This window comes from Montipora capricornis, unplaced genomic scaffold (genome assembly GCF_036669925.1).
Source record: "Montipora capricornis isolate CH-2021 unplaced genomic scaffold, ASM3666992v2 scaffold_438, whole genome shotgun sequence".
In the NCBI taxonomy this organism is placed as follows: domain Eukaryota; kingdom Metazoa; phylum Cnidaria; class Anthozoa; order Scleractinia; family Acroporidae; genus Montipora; species Montipora capricornis.
The window spans coordinates 167,501-183,718 of NW_027180171.1; the positions used below are offsets into that span (position 1 = coordinate 167,501).

General features: G+C 42.9%; 2 protein-coding genes across 2 annotated transcripts; both read left to right on the plus strand.

Annotated features, from left to right (window-relative positions):
- The first annotated feature begins 3,590 nt into the window (after positions 1-3,590).
- LOC138035930 (uncharacterized) lies at positions 3,591-6,161 on the plus strand. The gene has a single exon (XM_068882324.1). The coding sequence runs from the start codon at positions 3,591-3,593 to the stop codon at positions 6,159-6,161; it is 2,571 nt and encodes an 856-aa protein (XP_068738425.1).
- Positions 6,162-6,196: 35 nt separating this feature from the next.
- On the plus strand, positions 6,197-9,007 carry LOC138035931 (uncharacterized). Its single transcript, XM_068882325.1, has one exon. It carries the CDS (start codon positions 6,197-6,199, stop codon positions 9,005-9,007), a length of 2,811 nt encoding a protein of 936 aa, XP_068738426.1.
- Positions 9,008-16,218: the final 7,211 nt, after the last annotated feature.

Sequence of the window (16,218 nt, forward strand, 5' to 3'; positions counted from 1 at the left end):
CGCAATTCTTCGGAAGGGTGCGCACTATTACCGGGCCGGACACACGGTTGTAGTTGGCTTGGTACAAGTGATGGGATATCTTCATTGCTGTTGTCTTCGTCTTGGCTAGCCGTGAACGAGTCTTGGGCAAACTGCTTGTCCTTTGGTACATGCATCCGCTTACGTTGTCTACGACCACTTTGGGAGGTTTGAGAAACTGGTAGATTGGATTCGCCCACAGGTAAGTAAGTACATGGTAGCAGTAAGTTGCGGTGTAGTACTCTGGATGGCTTGGCTCCCGATTCTAATCGGACTTCGTAGACTGGCATGCCATTTCCCTTTTGCTCCACAAATATGTGCACCTCGTTTTCCCAGTATGACCTCAGTTTTCCTGGTCCGCCTCGCTCACTCAGGTTTCGAACAAGCACTCTGTCTCGAGGCATAAGCACGATGTGTCGTACCTTCTTGCCATACTGTTTCTTTCCCCGCTGAGCATTCCGCTGGGCAGTTTCTGAAGCTATCTTGTAAGCTTCTGACATAGCATTTCGCCACTTTCTAACATATTCTGGGTAGGAACTGAATCCAGTGAGTGGTTTAAGGTTAAACATCAGGTCAACAGGGAGACGCGGGGGTCTGCCAAATAGAAGGAAAAATGGGGCGTAACCTATCGAGTCATTCTTCGTGCAATTATATGCATGTACCACTTTGTTCAGGTGATCACGCCACCTTGACTTGTGTTTTTCTGGCAGAGTCCGGAGCATTGAAAGTAATGTCCTGTTGAAGCGTTCAACCTGACCATTCCCCTGGGGGTGGTACGGCGTAGTTCTTGAATGACGAGTTCCAAGAAGTTTATCCAGATTGTAAAACAGTCTGTTCACAAATTCACCGCTTTGATCATGGTGGATTGTTTCAGGGACTCCAAAACGCAAGATGAAATCGTTGTATACCCTCTCTGCTGCAGTCTTTGCAGACTTATCTTTGGTTGCGTAAACTTGAGCATACCGGGTGAAGTGATCCATCACTACCAAGATGTACTGATAGCCTCCTGCGCTTGCTTCAACATGGAGGAAATCCAGTGAGACCATTTGAAAGGGTGCTGTGGTGACAATTGGGTTAAGTGGCTCTCGCTGCTTGATCACAGGTGGTTTTTGTTTGATGCATCTGCATACTTTGGTAACAAAGTGTGTGATATCGTTTTTCATGTGTGGCCAGTAAAATCTTGCTTTTGTCAAATCAAACACTCTTTCAGCACCAAAGTGGCCCATGTACTCATGGAGTTCTTTAAGAATAATCCTACGAAGTTTCCGGGGTAATACAACCTGTTCGTTTGTACTTGTTTTACGGTACAACATATTATCGTTTCCTAGGATCAGTTTGTTCCACTCGAACAGCAGCCGCTGTACGTCCCTGGATTCAGCTTTACTCTCTCGGACTGAAGGTCTCTTCCCTGACTGTATGAAGTGCATAACCCTGCTAATCACTGGATCTAATTCTTGCGCTTGCTTAAGGTCAATTTGCTGGTCTGTTGTAATAATGTTGTCATCATCTAGGGCTGTAATCGAATCAGTTAAAGCTGTTAGCCACGGAAAGTCACCTCGACTCTAAGCTGCTTCTTTCACTGCACGTGGCCATGTAATCTTCAATGTTCAGAGGCATTCGTGACCGCGTGTCAGCATCACTATTGGACTTGCCTGGACGGTATTTCACTTGGAACCTGAAATCTGCTACTTCGCCAACCCAGCGTAAGCTGGTCGCATTCAGCTTTGCGGAAGTCAGTATATATGTCAGCGGATTGTTATCGGTATACACTGTGAATTCGGGTGCATAATATAGATAATCCCGGAATTGGTCCGACACTGCCCATTTCAAGGCCAGAAATTCGAGTTTTCTGGCATGAAGGTTATAGTTCTTCTCTGCGGGTGTAAGAGTGCGGGACGCATATGCGATGACTCTGGTTTTCCCATCCTGTCGCTGATAGAGGACCGCACCAAGGCCATCATTACATGCATCCGTGTGAACAATAAATGGTTTTTCATAATCTGGATAGGCCATAATCGGTGGATTAGTCAGATATCTAATGAGTTCTCGCAATGACTGTTGATGGGTTTTTGTCCACGTAATTGGTGTTGCAGATGGTAACTGGCCATTCCTTTTGTCGGAGGCCCTCCTCACAGTATGCTTGGGTGTACATTCAGGCTTTGGTGTGTTTAACAGTCCATACAACGGCTTGGCGAGACAGGCAAAGTTGGGAATATAACGACGATAGTAACTCAGAAATCCAATTAACTGTCTCACTTGCCCGACAGTCCTTGGTTTCTTTTCTGCCAGGGTAGTCACAGCAGTTATTCCGCTGGGATCCACTCTATATCCATCTTTGGAAACAATACGTCCCAAGAAACAAACTTCTCTTCGAAACAGTTTACATTTGGACGGCTTGAGTTTGATACCTTGCTGCCGGAGGCGCTTGAGTACTTTTCGCATGTGTTCCACGTGTTCCTCGAAGGACTGGCTAAAAACGATGACATCATCTAAATAGGGAATGGCTATTTCATCCCTCAATTCGCCAAGGCAATGCTCCATGTATCGTTGAAAATTTGCGGGCGCATTTGTCAACCCGAAGGGTATACGAACCCATTCATATAAACCCCATGGTGTGATGAACGCGGTCTATGGTCGGCTTTTTGGTGCTATGAAGCCCTGATGGTAAGCCTTGCCCTGATCCAGGACGCTAAACCACGAATTACCACCTAAGCTATCCAGGCTTTCTTGTATTCTTGGAATGGGGTGTCTGTCAGGAACGGTACGACGGTTTAATTCGCGATAGTCTACACACAGTCGAAGAGTGCCATCCTTCTTCCTAACACACACTACTGGCGACGAATAAGATGATCGTGATTTGGTGATGAACCGTTTGTTCATTAGGTCTTCGATGTAGCTCTTCACTTCTTGATAAAGGGGCCTTGGGATTGACACGTAATTCCGCTGAACGGGTGTACTGTCTGACAATTCAATATCCATCTGAAGACCTTCCATGCACCCTATATCATCTTCATTTGTTGCGAATGAGGCGGCTTCTTCTTTCAACATCCGTTGTACTACTTCCTTTTGTTTCGTTGTCAGACCAGTCATGTCAACCTTAGGCACAGCATTATTTGGTTCCTTGCAAAGTCCTTCATCGCCTACTCCAGTAGGGGTACATGAGTCGTCTTTACGCCAAGTTTCGGGCACCTTCTCTTTGGCTAATCGGGCTTCCATGGGTGTAACAGACTGTATCGCCAACAATCCGTGATTAGAATTTGTTAGGTGACGTCATAGACATGATTACGCAACTTAAGTCACTTGCTAGTAAGAGGAATTGAGAGAAACTGTGAGATACCACTGGGTAAATATCTTTGCTTGATTATAAGGGATAACTGTTTTTCATATCACTAACGCGATTTGCTGTAATTTAGATTTTGAACCCTATTCAACCTCCCTTGTGAAAAGTACAGCGACTGACAGAAAGCTGGTGTAATAAATGGAGTTGTTTAAAACCGTGGTTAGTTAATCCTCGCTAGCAATACATTCAAAATCCAGTGTGGTTAGCTACTAAGCGACGACTGGAACAGAAGATGACCGACAAAGCTAAGAATTCACGGCGAATTGCCAAGGGAAACTTCACACGAAAGCGGAACATTTTGATCAAGTCCATAGAGACAAGCCAAGGAATCGAGGTAGTAGAAACCAATTACTCAAAACTTGTTGATGCATGGGAAGAACTGGAAGGGAAGCACTTAGAGTATGTTAACTTCCTGACTGACGAGCATTTAGTGGACGAAGAAGAAATCTGGATGACAGAAGTCGAGGAAAAATATTCCAATGCATTTAATCGTAAAGTGAAATATGTCGAAAATGTCACTACAAGCGAAAAGGCAACGCGCGAGCACGCGGCTCGTCAAGAGGCCATTGACAACGCAAAAGTTAAAAGGAACACTGCGCGCGCTGTTTTCGAAGCTTCTTACGAAAGTATTTCGCACGCGTTGCAGTCAAAAGAAATGCCCAATTTTGCGTTAAAAGACTTACAGAAACAAATAGAAGATCAATTTCAAGATTGCAAAACCTTTAACGCTGAACTGTTAGAATTATTGCCCTTTGATTCAGCCGAATCTGAGATGCAATGGATAGCTAAAATCCAAACCTATTATTACGAAATTGTTGAACAAATTGTAGTTAGATATACTAACGTAAAAGAACAAGAGCAGATAAAACAGGAATCTGACGCGACTTCTTCCTTTCTACACCTGGAAAAGGTAAAAATGCCGCACTTTGATGGAGAACTACGTCATTACCCTCAGTTTAAAAGAGATTTCAACAAACAAGTCATGCCACAAATTCGTGGAAGAGATGCCGCATATGTGCTACGCTCTTGTCTTGGAAAAGAACCCGAAGGCCTGGTAAAGAGCATAGACGACGATGTGCAAGAAATGTGGCGAAGACTGGACGAAAAGTATGGAGATCCAGCCAAAATTGCAGACGTTATCATTGACGGCATACGTAGATTCAGAACACTTAAGGAAGGAGAAGATAAACGTTTCATCGAATTCGTGACTCTTGTAGAAGACGGATACAGAGACCTCACAAGACTCGGTCTAGAAGCGGAAATTACAACAACGAGTTCGGTCAGTATTATAGAGAAAGCTTTATCAACAGACATCAGAAGAAAATGGGCGGAAATGGTTAGTTGTCACGGAAGTCACATCGACAAATCAAAAAAGTTCCCTAGTCTTCTTGAATTTCTGCAAAATCAAAGGAGTGCTATTGAATACGACAGTGCTTCTCTTCGGACGACGACCAACAATCAACATTACAGAGGCACATCGCACTATACAGAAGGCGTCGAGGAAGTAAGCAAAGAACCCAAACCAAAATGTCTGATTCATGAACACGGAAGACATTGGACAGCAGACTGCAGAATTTATTTAGCCAAGCCAATAGAAGAGAAAAAGACGATCATCAAAGATAAACGAGCCTGTTGGTCGTGCCTAAAGATCGGTCATCGACAACGTACATGCAAATCAAGGAAAGACTGTGGTGTAGGCGGCTGCACAAGAAAGCACCATCCATCTATACACGAGACGGAAGAAACACCTCAGGAAGTCTCAGCCTCAGCAAATGTATGCCACAATACAAAAATTGACACCTGCCTGTTACAAGTACAAAGAGTTAAAACCAAAAGAGGAGAAGCTAATATAATGTGGGATAACGCCGCATCACTTTGTTTTATCACAAACACTAAAGCAAAGCAAGAGAAACTTAAAGGATCCAAAGTCGAACTTTCAGTCATCAAAGTTGGAGCACAGAGCGAGAAGATTAAGACCAACAAATACAAGGTACCTCTTATAGATAAGCAAGGTCACGTCATCGAATTCGAAGCTTACGGCATCGAAAGGATCACCTCAGACATTGAAAGTGTTAACATAGACGACATAGTACATCTTTTCAAGAACGTCACAAAGGAAGAAATCGAGCGACCCTCAGGACCTGTGGACATTTTAATCGGTTACGAATATGCAGCCTATCACCCGGAAAGAGAACAAAACATCGGTCATCTTGTGCTCTTAAGGAATCGTTTCGGGCGATGTATTGGAGGAACGCACCCGTTACTTAAAGAATCACATCTGTATCACGATTTCATCAATGCCAGAGTCAACACAGTTGTAGGCAAAATCAATATAGAAGACTTTTACAAAATTGAGAACCTTGGCGTAGAATGCAAACCGAAATGTGGAGGATGTAGATGTGGAAAATGTTCCTTAGGCGCGAAAGACTGCACTATTCAAGAAGAGCGAGAGCTGGAACTAATCGAACGAAATCTAAACTTTAACAAAGAGGAAAATCGCTGGGTCGCTGAGTATCCCTGGATCAAGGATCCTCAGAATCTTCCTGACAACCGGAAGGTCGCTTTCGCGAAACTGATAACGACCGAGAAACGTCTAAGAAGGAACACCGAACACGCAAAAGTGTATGACAACCAGATAAAAGACATGGTAACTAGAGGAGTTGCAAGGAAACTCTCCAAAAACCAATGGATGCTATTGGCGACCCTATTCTCGTTGTGTTTAGTGACGCATCCAAAGACGCATACGCTGCATGTGCATATGTACGGTGGCAAAGAAAGAATAACCAATTTGAGAGCAATTTAATACTGTCCAAAAATCGTCTTGCACCAATAAAAAAGATGTCCATTGACCGTATAGAACTGTGTGGAGCGGTACTGAACAAACGTCTAAAAGTGTTCATAGAAAAGGAATGTAGATATCGCTTTGAAAAGATCTACCACATCGTAGATTCTCAGATTGTACATGCCATGATACAGAAAAGCTCATACGGGTTCAACACGTTCGCCGCCACTAGAATAGGTGAAATACAGGAAGGAACAAACCCTGAAAACTGGTATTGGGTAGAGAGTAAATATAACATAGCTGACTGTTTGACAAGAGGCAGGAAGCCCGATGACATTGGACTTGAAAGCACATGGCAAAAGGGTCCCGATTTTCTTAAACAAGTGTATGACAACCAGATAAAAGACATGGTAACTAGAGGAGTTGCAAGGAAACTCTCCAAAAAGGAACTAACACTCTACAAAGGACCGGTGCATTATATCGGACATCATGAAGTTCTCAAGCCTGATTCCAAATCTACCCCAGTGCGCATAGTGTTCAATAGCAGCGCCAATTACATGGGTCATATCTTGAATGAGTATTGGGCTAAAGGTCCTGACCTACTCAATAACTTATTGGGAGTCCTTATACGTTTCCGAGAGAATAAAGTAGCCTTCATTGGTGATATTAAAAAGATGTACCACACTGTGAAGATGACAGAGTTAGATCAGCACACCCACCGATTTCTGTGGAGGGATATGGATAGTACAAGAGAACCCGACACATACATAATGCTCAGAGTTTCATTCGGTGACAAGCCGTCAGCTACGATTGCAACCGTTGCTTTGAGAAAAACCGCAGAGATGTCAAGAGAGAAATACCCAGAAGCAGCAGATATAATACAAAGAAATACGTACATGGACGACATAATCGAAAGTACGGACGATCGCAAACAAGCTATTAAACTGACTCAAGATATCGAGAAGGCTATTATTAAAGGAGGATTTGAAGTCAAAGAGTGGATGTTCTCAAGCGATACTGACAGACAAGAAAAAACAAATATACCGATCGAGGAACAAACAGAAAAGATACTTGGAGTTAAATGGAGTCAATCAGAAGATCAACTGTGTTTCGAAGTCAAGGTTAACTTTACTATCAAGCGAATACATACTTCAAGGTCTACGAGCGATATCGTCCCCACCCAAGATCCCCAACAGCTCACAAAGCGTATAATCTTGTCACAGATCAACAGCGTGTATGATCCCCTAGGGTTGGCAGGACCATTTACAGTAAGGGCCAAAATTCTTTTACGCCGTTTGTGGGGAACTGAACCGAAACTTGACTGGGACGACCCTATACCCGAGGAAAACCAACAGAATTGGTCTATTTTCTTCAACGATTTGAAAGACATGAATCAAATCAGATTTACGAGATGCCTTAAACCAATGGATGCTATTGGCGACCCTATTCTCGTTGTGTTTAGTGACGCATCCAAAGACGCATACGCTGCATGTGCATATGTACGGTGGCAAAGAAAGAATAACCAATTTGAGAGCAATTTAATACTGTCCAAAAATCGTCTTGCACCAATAAAAAAGATGTCCATTGACCGTATAGAACTGTGTGGAGCGGTACTGAACAAACGTCTAAAAGTGTTCATAGAAAAGGAATGTAGATATCGCTTTGAAAAGATCTACCACATCGTAGATTCTCAGATTGTACATGCCATGATACAGAAAAGCTCATACGGGTTCAACACGTTCGCCGCCACTAGAATAGGTGAAATACAGGAAGGAACAAACCCTGAAAACTGGTATTGGGTAGAGAGTAAATATAACATAGCTGACTGTTTGACAAGAGGCAGGAAGCCCGATGACATTGGACTTGAAAGCACATGGCAAAAGGGTCCCGATTTTCTTAAACAAACAGAAGACAAGTGGCCAATCACTCGTGATTACTTGGAGCCAAAACTATCCGAAGTAATCCGGACTACAATGGTAACGAAGATAGAAGGACCTCATGACACCCTAGCGTTACGAATTGACATCGCCAAATATTCGAGTTACGGCAAACTACTACGTGTCACTGCAAGAATTTTGAAATTTTACAGCAAATTTCCCAAACCGTCATTTAAAAGCGCAACGCAAGAACTGACACCTGAAGATATTAAAAAGTCAGAGATTTTCTGGATCAAAGAGATTCAGCAGAACATGAGAAATGATATTGAAAATGGCAAGTACAACCGTTTGTGTCCTATCACACGCAAAGACGGCATCTATGTAGTAAGCAGTCGTACTGCAAAGTTACAAACAAATTACGGTGACAACGAAGTTATATTACTACCATATGATCATCCGTTCTCACATCTCTATGTAGCACAAACTCATGCAAGAGGACATCATGGCATTCTAACTACTGCCAGCAAAGTGCGCACCAAATACTGGATACCCAAACTCCTTAAGTTGGTAAAATCGATTAAGTTCAGATGCGTTATCTGCAAAAAACTTGCTAAGAAAACAAGTCAGCAAGTGATGGGCCAATTACCTGAAGACAGATTGAAGCCAGCACCGCCATGGTACAGTACAGGAATTGATCTTTTGGAACTCGAACTACTTCCCAAGCTTGATATTAAGGCAAAAATGGCACACATCTCACCGAAATTTGAAAATCGGAGACGTAGTTATGATACAAGATTCCAACTTAGTGAGAGGAAACTGGAAGCTTGGAAAAGTGTCAAATGTTTACCCAGGTGCAGATGGGAAAGTGCGAAGAGTAGACGTGCAATACAAGAATCTCACCGTAAACGAACCTATGAAGCAATACCAAGGCAAAGGATATGTCACTGTTCAACGTCCTGTACAGAGACTTGTATTACTTATACCGATTGATGAAAACAAAATTAACTTCTAAGTGAACTTTCAGATACTATTTACTATGATTACTGTAACCTTTTTTTTGGCGGGGGAGTGTATCGCCAACAATCCGTGATTAGAATTTGTTAGGTGACGTCATAGACATGATTACGCAACTTAAGTCACTTGCTAGTAAGAGGAATTGAGAGAAACTGTGAGATACCACTGGGTAAATATCTTTGCTTGATTATAAGGGATAACTGTTTTTCATATCACTAACGCGATTTGCTGTAATTTAGATTTTGAACCCTATTCAACCTCCCTTGTGAAAAGTACAGCGACTGACAGAAAGCTGGTGTAATAAATGGAGTTGTTTAAAACCGTGGTTAGTTAATCCTCGCTAGCAATACACAGACTTAACTAACTACAATCATCCCAGTGAGGTGCGGTTGCAATTGGGAAGTGTAATGTCATGTTGACTTGTATTATAGACTTCAATATCAATACGTGACACAGATCCCTTCTTAACAGTCTTTAGCGTTTCATAAATCTGGAGACCGGTTGGCCATTGAGCCATTTCATCAGGTTCGAACAGAACTGGTATCGTTGCTGACACAGGCCCAGTATTTGCCCTGCATGAAACATTAACAACCTGGCCCCTCGGGATGATAATATCTCTCTTTGATGTTCGGACAGTGCAAAGGTAATCATCACTTGGGGCTTGAATCAAGTTAATCAAAGTTTCCAGCTGCCTCTCATCACTATCTGCGAATCCTTTTTTGAAAGCACTTAAAATGTTGAATCCTGATGTAGACTCTCCTTCTTGAGTAGACATCTTTACTAATTCTTCAATGACATTGTAGCCCAATATTGGCATTTCTAGCCGATCAACTGTAATCAGAAATGGAAAATGCACGTCTGCCGATGAAGGAAGTCGCACCCCCACGTCAGCCCATCCAATGAAAGGAATCTTGGTTCCATTAGCTGCGGTTAGGTCAAGTCCTACACTGATCAGTTCTGATATATCCCTCACCACTGTTCCTGGAAGTTTTTCCTCCAGCATGCCTCTTGTCATTATCGAGACCTGGGCACCAGTGTCCCATAGGTCAGTAACTTCATTGTCATTAAGTAAACACTTAACTGTACATTTTCTTCTTACTAGATTGACAACTTTTGCATGCTGTGTGGGTGTCAGGTGGCTGATAAATGCGGTTTCAAGGATTACTAGATTCTCTCTTTGTGACAGCTCCTTAATTGCTTGACAAATCGTCTTATGGGCGGACCACTGTCTTTCTGACATCTTTTAGAGCAATACCACACTGCCTGGCATTGGGAACAGCGTTGATAAGGGACTTGTGTTTCGGTTTTTGCGCAGCAGTTGCATTGGTGGGACACATGTGGGGGCTCGGCTACTTCTGGTCCCGCACAAGTAGCCGTCTCTCGTTTAGCGCTCTCTGTCCTGGTGACTGACCCTGTCGGCAACCAATGGCATAGTGGCTATCGCTCCCACATTTAAAACAGTGGTTACACCGTTCTTCCCCTTTCTCAAAGCAAGACTGGCATTTGGATGGTCGGGGTCTTGCTTCCCGTCGTTCCCAACCCCTTCCATAACTCCAACTGTTTCCTCCCCGTCGGACTGGTTGGGCGTTCGCTTCTGATCTACTCTTAACCTCCGTCTTCAATGCTTCCATCTCAGCCTTGAGTTCTTGAAGTTCTGTTTTTGCCCGGTTTGGTAGGTTAGGATCCTTCTTCACGGTGGGGACTTTACTACAAGGTACTTCTGGTGACTCTGCCTCTTGACCAATCTGCGTCACATAGGCTGGCTTAGTTTTGGTCTGGCTCTTCAATTTGCGAAGCCGTTCCTCTTCAGACGAAACGGCAACATTCACCTGGTGAATGAGTTCTTCATCATCAACCAGTGGGTTGGCCAAGTAAGGCCGAAGTTTGACACTGATACTCTCATCTTGTAGCCCAGTCTCAACGATTCTACGAAAGAGTTGCTGAATGTGCGAAGCATCATACTTCAAGGAGTCTTCCCCTTCTTGGCTTGCAAAGAGTATCTTTTGCCTTAAGTCAAGGGCTCTCATTAGGAATGCTTGTGGTGTTTCTTTCCCACTTTGGCAAATAAATGCTAAACTTTGGTACAGTTCCGTAGTGTTCTTAACCCCATAATGGCTACGAAGGATTTTCTTGAGACGCTCAAGAGACAAGGTCTTAAAGGATTCTAGATAACTTCTTAAAACAAGCCCTGGGCTGATGGCGCGAATAACCCCATCCACAATCTCATGCTCCTTGTACTTTTCCTCACCTGTATCAATCTGTCTCCGTAATGAGTTGTAATTCAACTTATCCTTTTGATCTGGGTCTCCAATCTGGCCTACTATCTTGAACTGACGTCTAAGTACACTTGTGGACTCAATGAGGGACTGGAAGGGGGACACACCATCACCTTACTGTAAATTAACCTGCTCTTGTTTAACCTGGGTAATACTCTCTTTGACCCCAACCTCCTTGGATATCTGCTCATGCATAAGTTTAAGCGCTTCAATCTCTTTCTTTAGAATAAGTAACTCGCTCTTGTTTTTATCAAGTTCCTCAAGAGGTGGCGGCAAATCAATTAAAATTTCGGCAATAGGCTGAAGAAAGCCAACTTTGTCCTCATCGGCCAATCCAGTTAATTATTCTTCAATAACATTTCCAATTTTATTGATAATCGAGAATTTCCCTTTGTCTTTTACCTCGGAGTCGCTTATTTTTAATTGTTTTGCCACTAAAATTGTACTTTCGACGGTTGCTTTGCAGAGTTCAATGTGAATTCGTAATTGCAGCTCCTCCGCCATCTTGAATTTCTAATAATCGCGTTTGAATCAACTCAGTCTTCCACAGTAAATCTCGTCGCAATAATCCACTCAAACTTACAGACTTTAGGACTCTTACCTCGAAAATGCCAAAGTCACTCTCAGTTTGCCGCTTTAAAATTAATTCCCAAACAGTTAGCCATCCGAACGGGACGTGTTATCAATGCTGCAAAGTCCACTCGATGGAAACCAACAAGCTTACTCGATGACATCTGGTGACATTCCCACGTAAAACCAGGAGCTCCTTCGCATCTATCGCCGGAACTGCCTCTCACGGACCACCAATTTTGTAACTCTCGACCTCGATAGAGCTTAGAAGAGCCGGTTTTACCTTCGCGAAGCGGCGAGCAAAACAATCAAATCTACAAACATTTTAACCATGTGCTTTTTGTTTTATTTTCTGACCACAAGGGCCTATGGGGGAATTACACCCTTTTGGGGTCTGGGAGCTAACTAACACATAAGCAGTTTCACAAACGGCGTTTGTAAGCAGCCTTACACGCGGCCTTTGTAAACAGTCTTAAACACTGCGTTTATAAGCCTTCTTACACACGGCGTTTGTAAGCAGTCTTACAGACGGCGTTTGTAAGCAGCCTTACACACGGCCTTTGTAAACAGTCTTAAACACGGCGTTTATAAGCCGTCTTACACACGGCGTTTATAAGCCGTCTTACACACGGCGTTTGTAAGCCGAGTCTTACATACAGCGTTTGTAAGCAGTCTTACACACGGCGTTTGTAAGCCGTCTTACAGACAGCTTGTAAGCAGTCTTAAACACGGCGTTTATAAGCAGTCTTACAAACGGCTTTTGTAAGCAGTATTACCGTGAAACCGCTTTTGTATTAACAGTCTTAAAAACGGCCAGCTGTTATAAGCCGTGGGGTTACAATAGAGCACTTAAATTCAGCAGCGTTAGGAATAAAGATTCATTATAACTTCCTCGGATGACGCAGTTTGTTATCTAAACAAATTTTTGAAGATCCTTTGTTAATTAACTTAATCCATTTCAGTGAATTGTTGAAATGTTTGGTTGTTAGTTGGTAACGCTTACGTAAGAAACAAGAGTTATATAGTGTGTTAAATGTTTACGTTTATCACTGTTTTTACATAGAGCCTCGTCCACAGCTGCTGATAATGATCCCGGCCTTTGTAGGCCGAGTCTTACAGACGGCGTTTGTAAGCCGTCTTACACACGGCGTTTGTAAGCAGTCTCAAACACGGTGCTTATAAGCCGTCTTACACACGGCCTTTGTAAGCCGAGTCTTATGTATACAGAGGGCGTTTGTAAGCAGTCTTACAAACGGCGTTTGTAAGCAGTCATATACACGGCGTTTGTAAGCCGTCTTACACACGGCGTTTGTAAGCCGTCTTACACACGGCGTTTGTAAGCAGTCTTAAACACGGCGTTTGTAAGCAGTCTTCACTACCGTCTGCTACTCGGAAACTGTATCAGAGAGTGTGGGCAGTCTTTACCGAGTTTTACACACACTATTTTCCATCAGCTTCCCCTTCGCTCCCCTTTACTTGCGCTTCCTTGGCTCTTTTCATTTCCTATCTCAACGCCCGAAAACTGGCACGGGCGACCGTAACGTCTTATCTCTCCGGTATTAGTTATGTACACAAATAGCCGGTGTACACAATCCTACAAAAATATTCGTCATTCAAAAACTTTTGAGGACTATCAGTCACTCGAAGTTGGCTGATATTAAGATGCCCATTGCACGATCTGTTCTCCACCATGAAATGGTCCGCTCATTGCAACATACCAACTCTTCGGCCTCTTTGTATGATTTTTTTGTGGAGTTTCTAGCACACGCACTCAGAACCCACATCCAGCTGTTCCACTTTTCCACCTCTCCCACAATTCCTGCCATAAGCTATTTGGCATCGTTCTGACATTCTTCGTCTTAGATCAGTGGGTCTCCGTTTTAGATCACAGGGTCTTCGTTTTAGATCAGTGGGTCTCCGTTTTAGATCACAGGGTCTTCGTTTTAGATCAGTGGGTCTTCGTGGGTCTTCGTTTTAGATCAGTGGGTCGCCCCTTAGGTTTGTCACCAGTGATCTCCAAGCTTTGCTGCCTTGGTGGCGTTGCCACATTTTTGTGGCGTTGGCCGATATTTAAACCCAGGGATGGTGCAGTGGTGAGACCACTCGCCCCCCACCAATGTGGCCCAGGTTCGATTCCTAGACTCGGCGTCATATGTGGGTTGAGTTTGTTGGTTCTCTACTCTGCACCGAGAGGTTTTCTCCGGGTACTACGGTTTCCCCTCTCGTCAAAAACCAGCATTTGACTTGTTGTGTTAATTGTTAATTTCACTTTACAGTGTCCCCAAACCGCGCAAAAATATCCCTGTATAAATAAGCACCGCCGATAGGAAATCCGAGTATCTCGAGATGCGCAGAACGTGTGCGCAATAACGATAGTAGGCACCGTCCTTAAGGAGAGCCAATATAGCACGAATTTGGACCAAAAAACCTTTGAATAACTACTCAAGAACTGTAAAAGATGTAATGCTTCAGTCTCCGTCTCAGAAAAGCTGCAGAGGTGGCTGTCTTTGAAACCACTTTTGTGTAATATAACATTAGCATACAAGATAGAATTTAATGCCTTATATTGAAAAGCTTTCAAGAGTGCTCAACAGAGCCAAAACACAAAATATCCGTTCGCAAGGCGTTTCTTTGCTCAGTGGCTGGCAAATTTATGTACTGACAATCCCTTACTGGCAAGGGGTTCTTTCAAACAGTTGCTCCATAGCGTACGTTTTATTTAGGAAAAGGTCTGGATAATAATGTGGTTTTTTTTTTTTTTTTTGTTTTTTTTTTTTTGAAAGAGAGTGCGGTCGAGTTCCGCAGTGTTTCCCGCTCTAACCGTCTCTGGAGAAATTTGAATTTGTCCTGTGGGCTCTTGGCGTGGTTCAGTCACGAGCCACATCTGCAATGAATCCGTTTATTACTCAAAAGCAGCGTCACCACAGGAAGCTGCATTCGATTGATTATGCTGAATTCAATGATACTAATAAATAGATTTAGCCAAGCCTAAAAGAGGAGCTCCCTGGTTATTTATTCTTACTGCCTGTACGGTTTGTGAAAATAAAAGTTTTCGAATTGTCCGCATTTTGATCTTTCCGGTTGCTGCTTTAATAATTAAATCATTTTCTTTGCTTTCTTCTATAGAAAAATTCATTGCTTAACTAATGGCTTCCACGGTAAATTTTACGCTAAAAACCGATATCGCATGAATTACGAAGCGATGAGTGCGACATCGGTTTTTCCAGTGAAATTTACTTTGCAATTCACTAGTTTGGCAATGATTTTTTCTTGAACCGAATGAGTTTTAAAAAAAAAAAGCATTAAGCACAACCTCAGCGAGCGAATTGAAAAGGAAAAAAATCCATTTCAGAGTCATCTGTCAATAGTCAGGTAACAGGAATCATGCTAAAATTAGAAGCCATAAAAACAACTTTGTCAGTTCAAGGTCAAAGAAAAGTTTCACTAATGAACTTTATTCCACTAAGATCATTCACTTTTTGATGTATTTCATTGAAACACGCCAGGTTGGCTTGGTACAAGAATCGGCAAACTACGGCAATGCAACCAAGAAAGGACGAACTTCAAACACGATCTGCGCCAACACTTAAATAACATTTGGGTGCTTAAAACACCTTCTGAAAACACAAGCTACCGAGATCTCCCCCTAATTTTACGAGAACTCATTGCGAATACGTGTTTATAACATAAGGGCAAAATTTTCATGTCACTGTTGGGGCACAGCAAAAACCAGTTGGGCAAGCGGATTAAAAAAGCACTTGTTCGCTCGCATTTTAGAGGAAAGCAAACAAACAAACACATCAACTTTTTCTTTATGTCACAGATAATTGTTATTTAATTCCAGTTGACAATAAAAATTCGATTTTCATCCCTGAAAAAAGGAAGAACCGATTAAACTACCTTTTAAAAATACGCATCCACTTTAAATAACGCATCCGTAAAAATAACAAACGGTTTAGTGCCCAAGGAAAGAATTTATGTGTTAAGTATGTGCTATAACTGGTATTCTGTTTTGTCGTTGTCGTTGTCTTTCCCTCAGTCCTTTCGTTTCTGCTCTAGACGTAGGTCCTCCAGGCATCATGTAACCTTATCAGCGCTTCTAAAGATATGCCATAGTATGGCCGTGTAGCCGCGTCGAGCCACAGAACGCGCGCGAAAAATGAAGCCTCTCTTATGTTCAGGTGAGTTCAATTAGGTTGAGCCTGCAATCACATAGTAAACCAGTACCTGGTCAGCAATCGACTTCAAAAAACAGCTGACCTCGGTGAGCTTAAGCTTGAGCCCGCGATATGGTCATGTGATACTGGTCAGCGGATACCTTGTTCTAACAGGTGCCAGTTA

What these genes read in the sequence shown, in the direction of transcription:
- LOC138035930 (XM_068882324.1), top strand. Translation starts at nt 3,591, where the DNA reads ATGACCGACAAAGCTAAGAATTCACGGCGAATTGCCAAGGGAAACTTC.
- LOC138035931 (XM_068882325.1), top strand. Translation starts at nt 6,197, where the DNA reads ATGTCCATTGACCGTATAGAACTGTGTGGAGCGGTACTGAACAAACGT.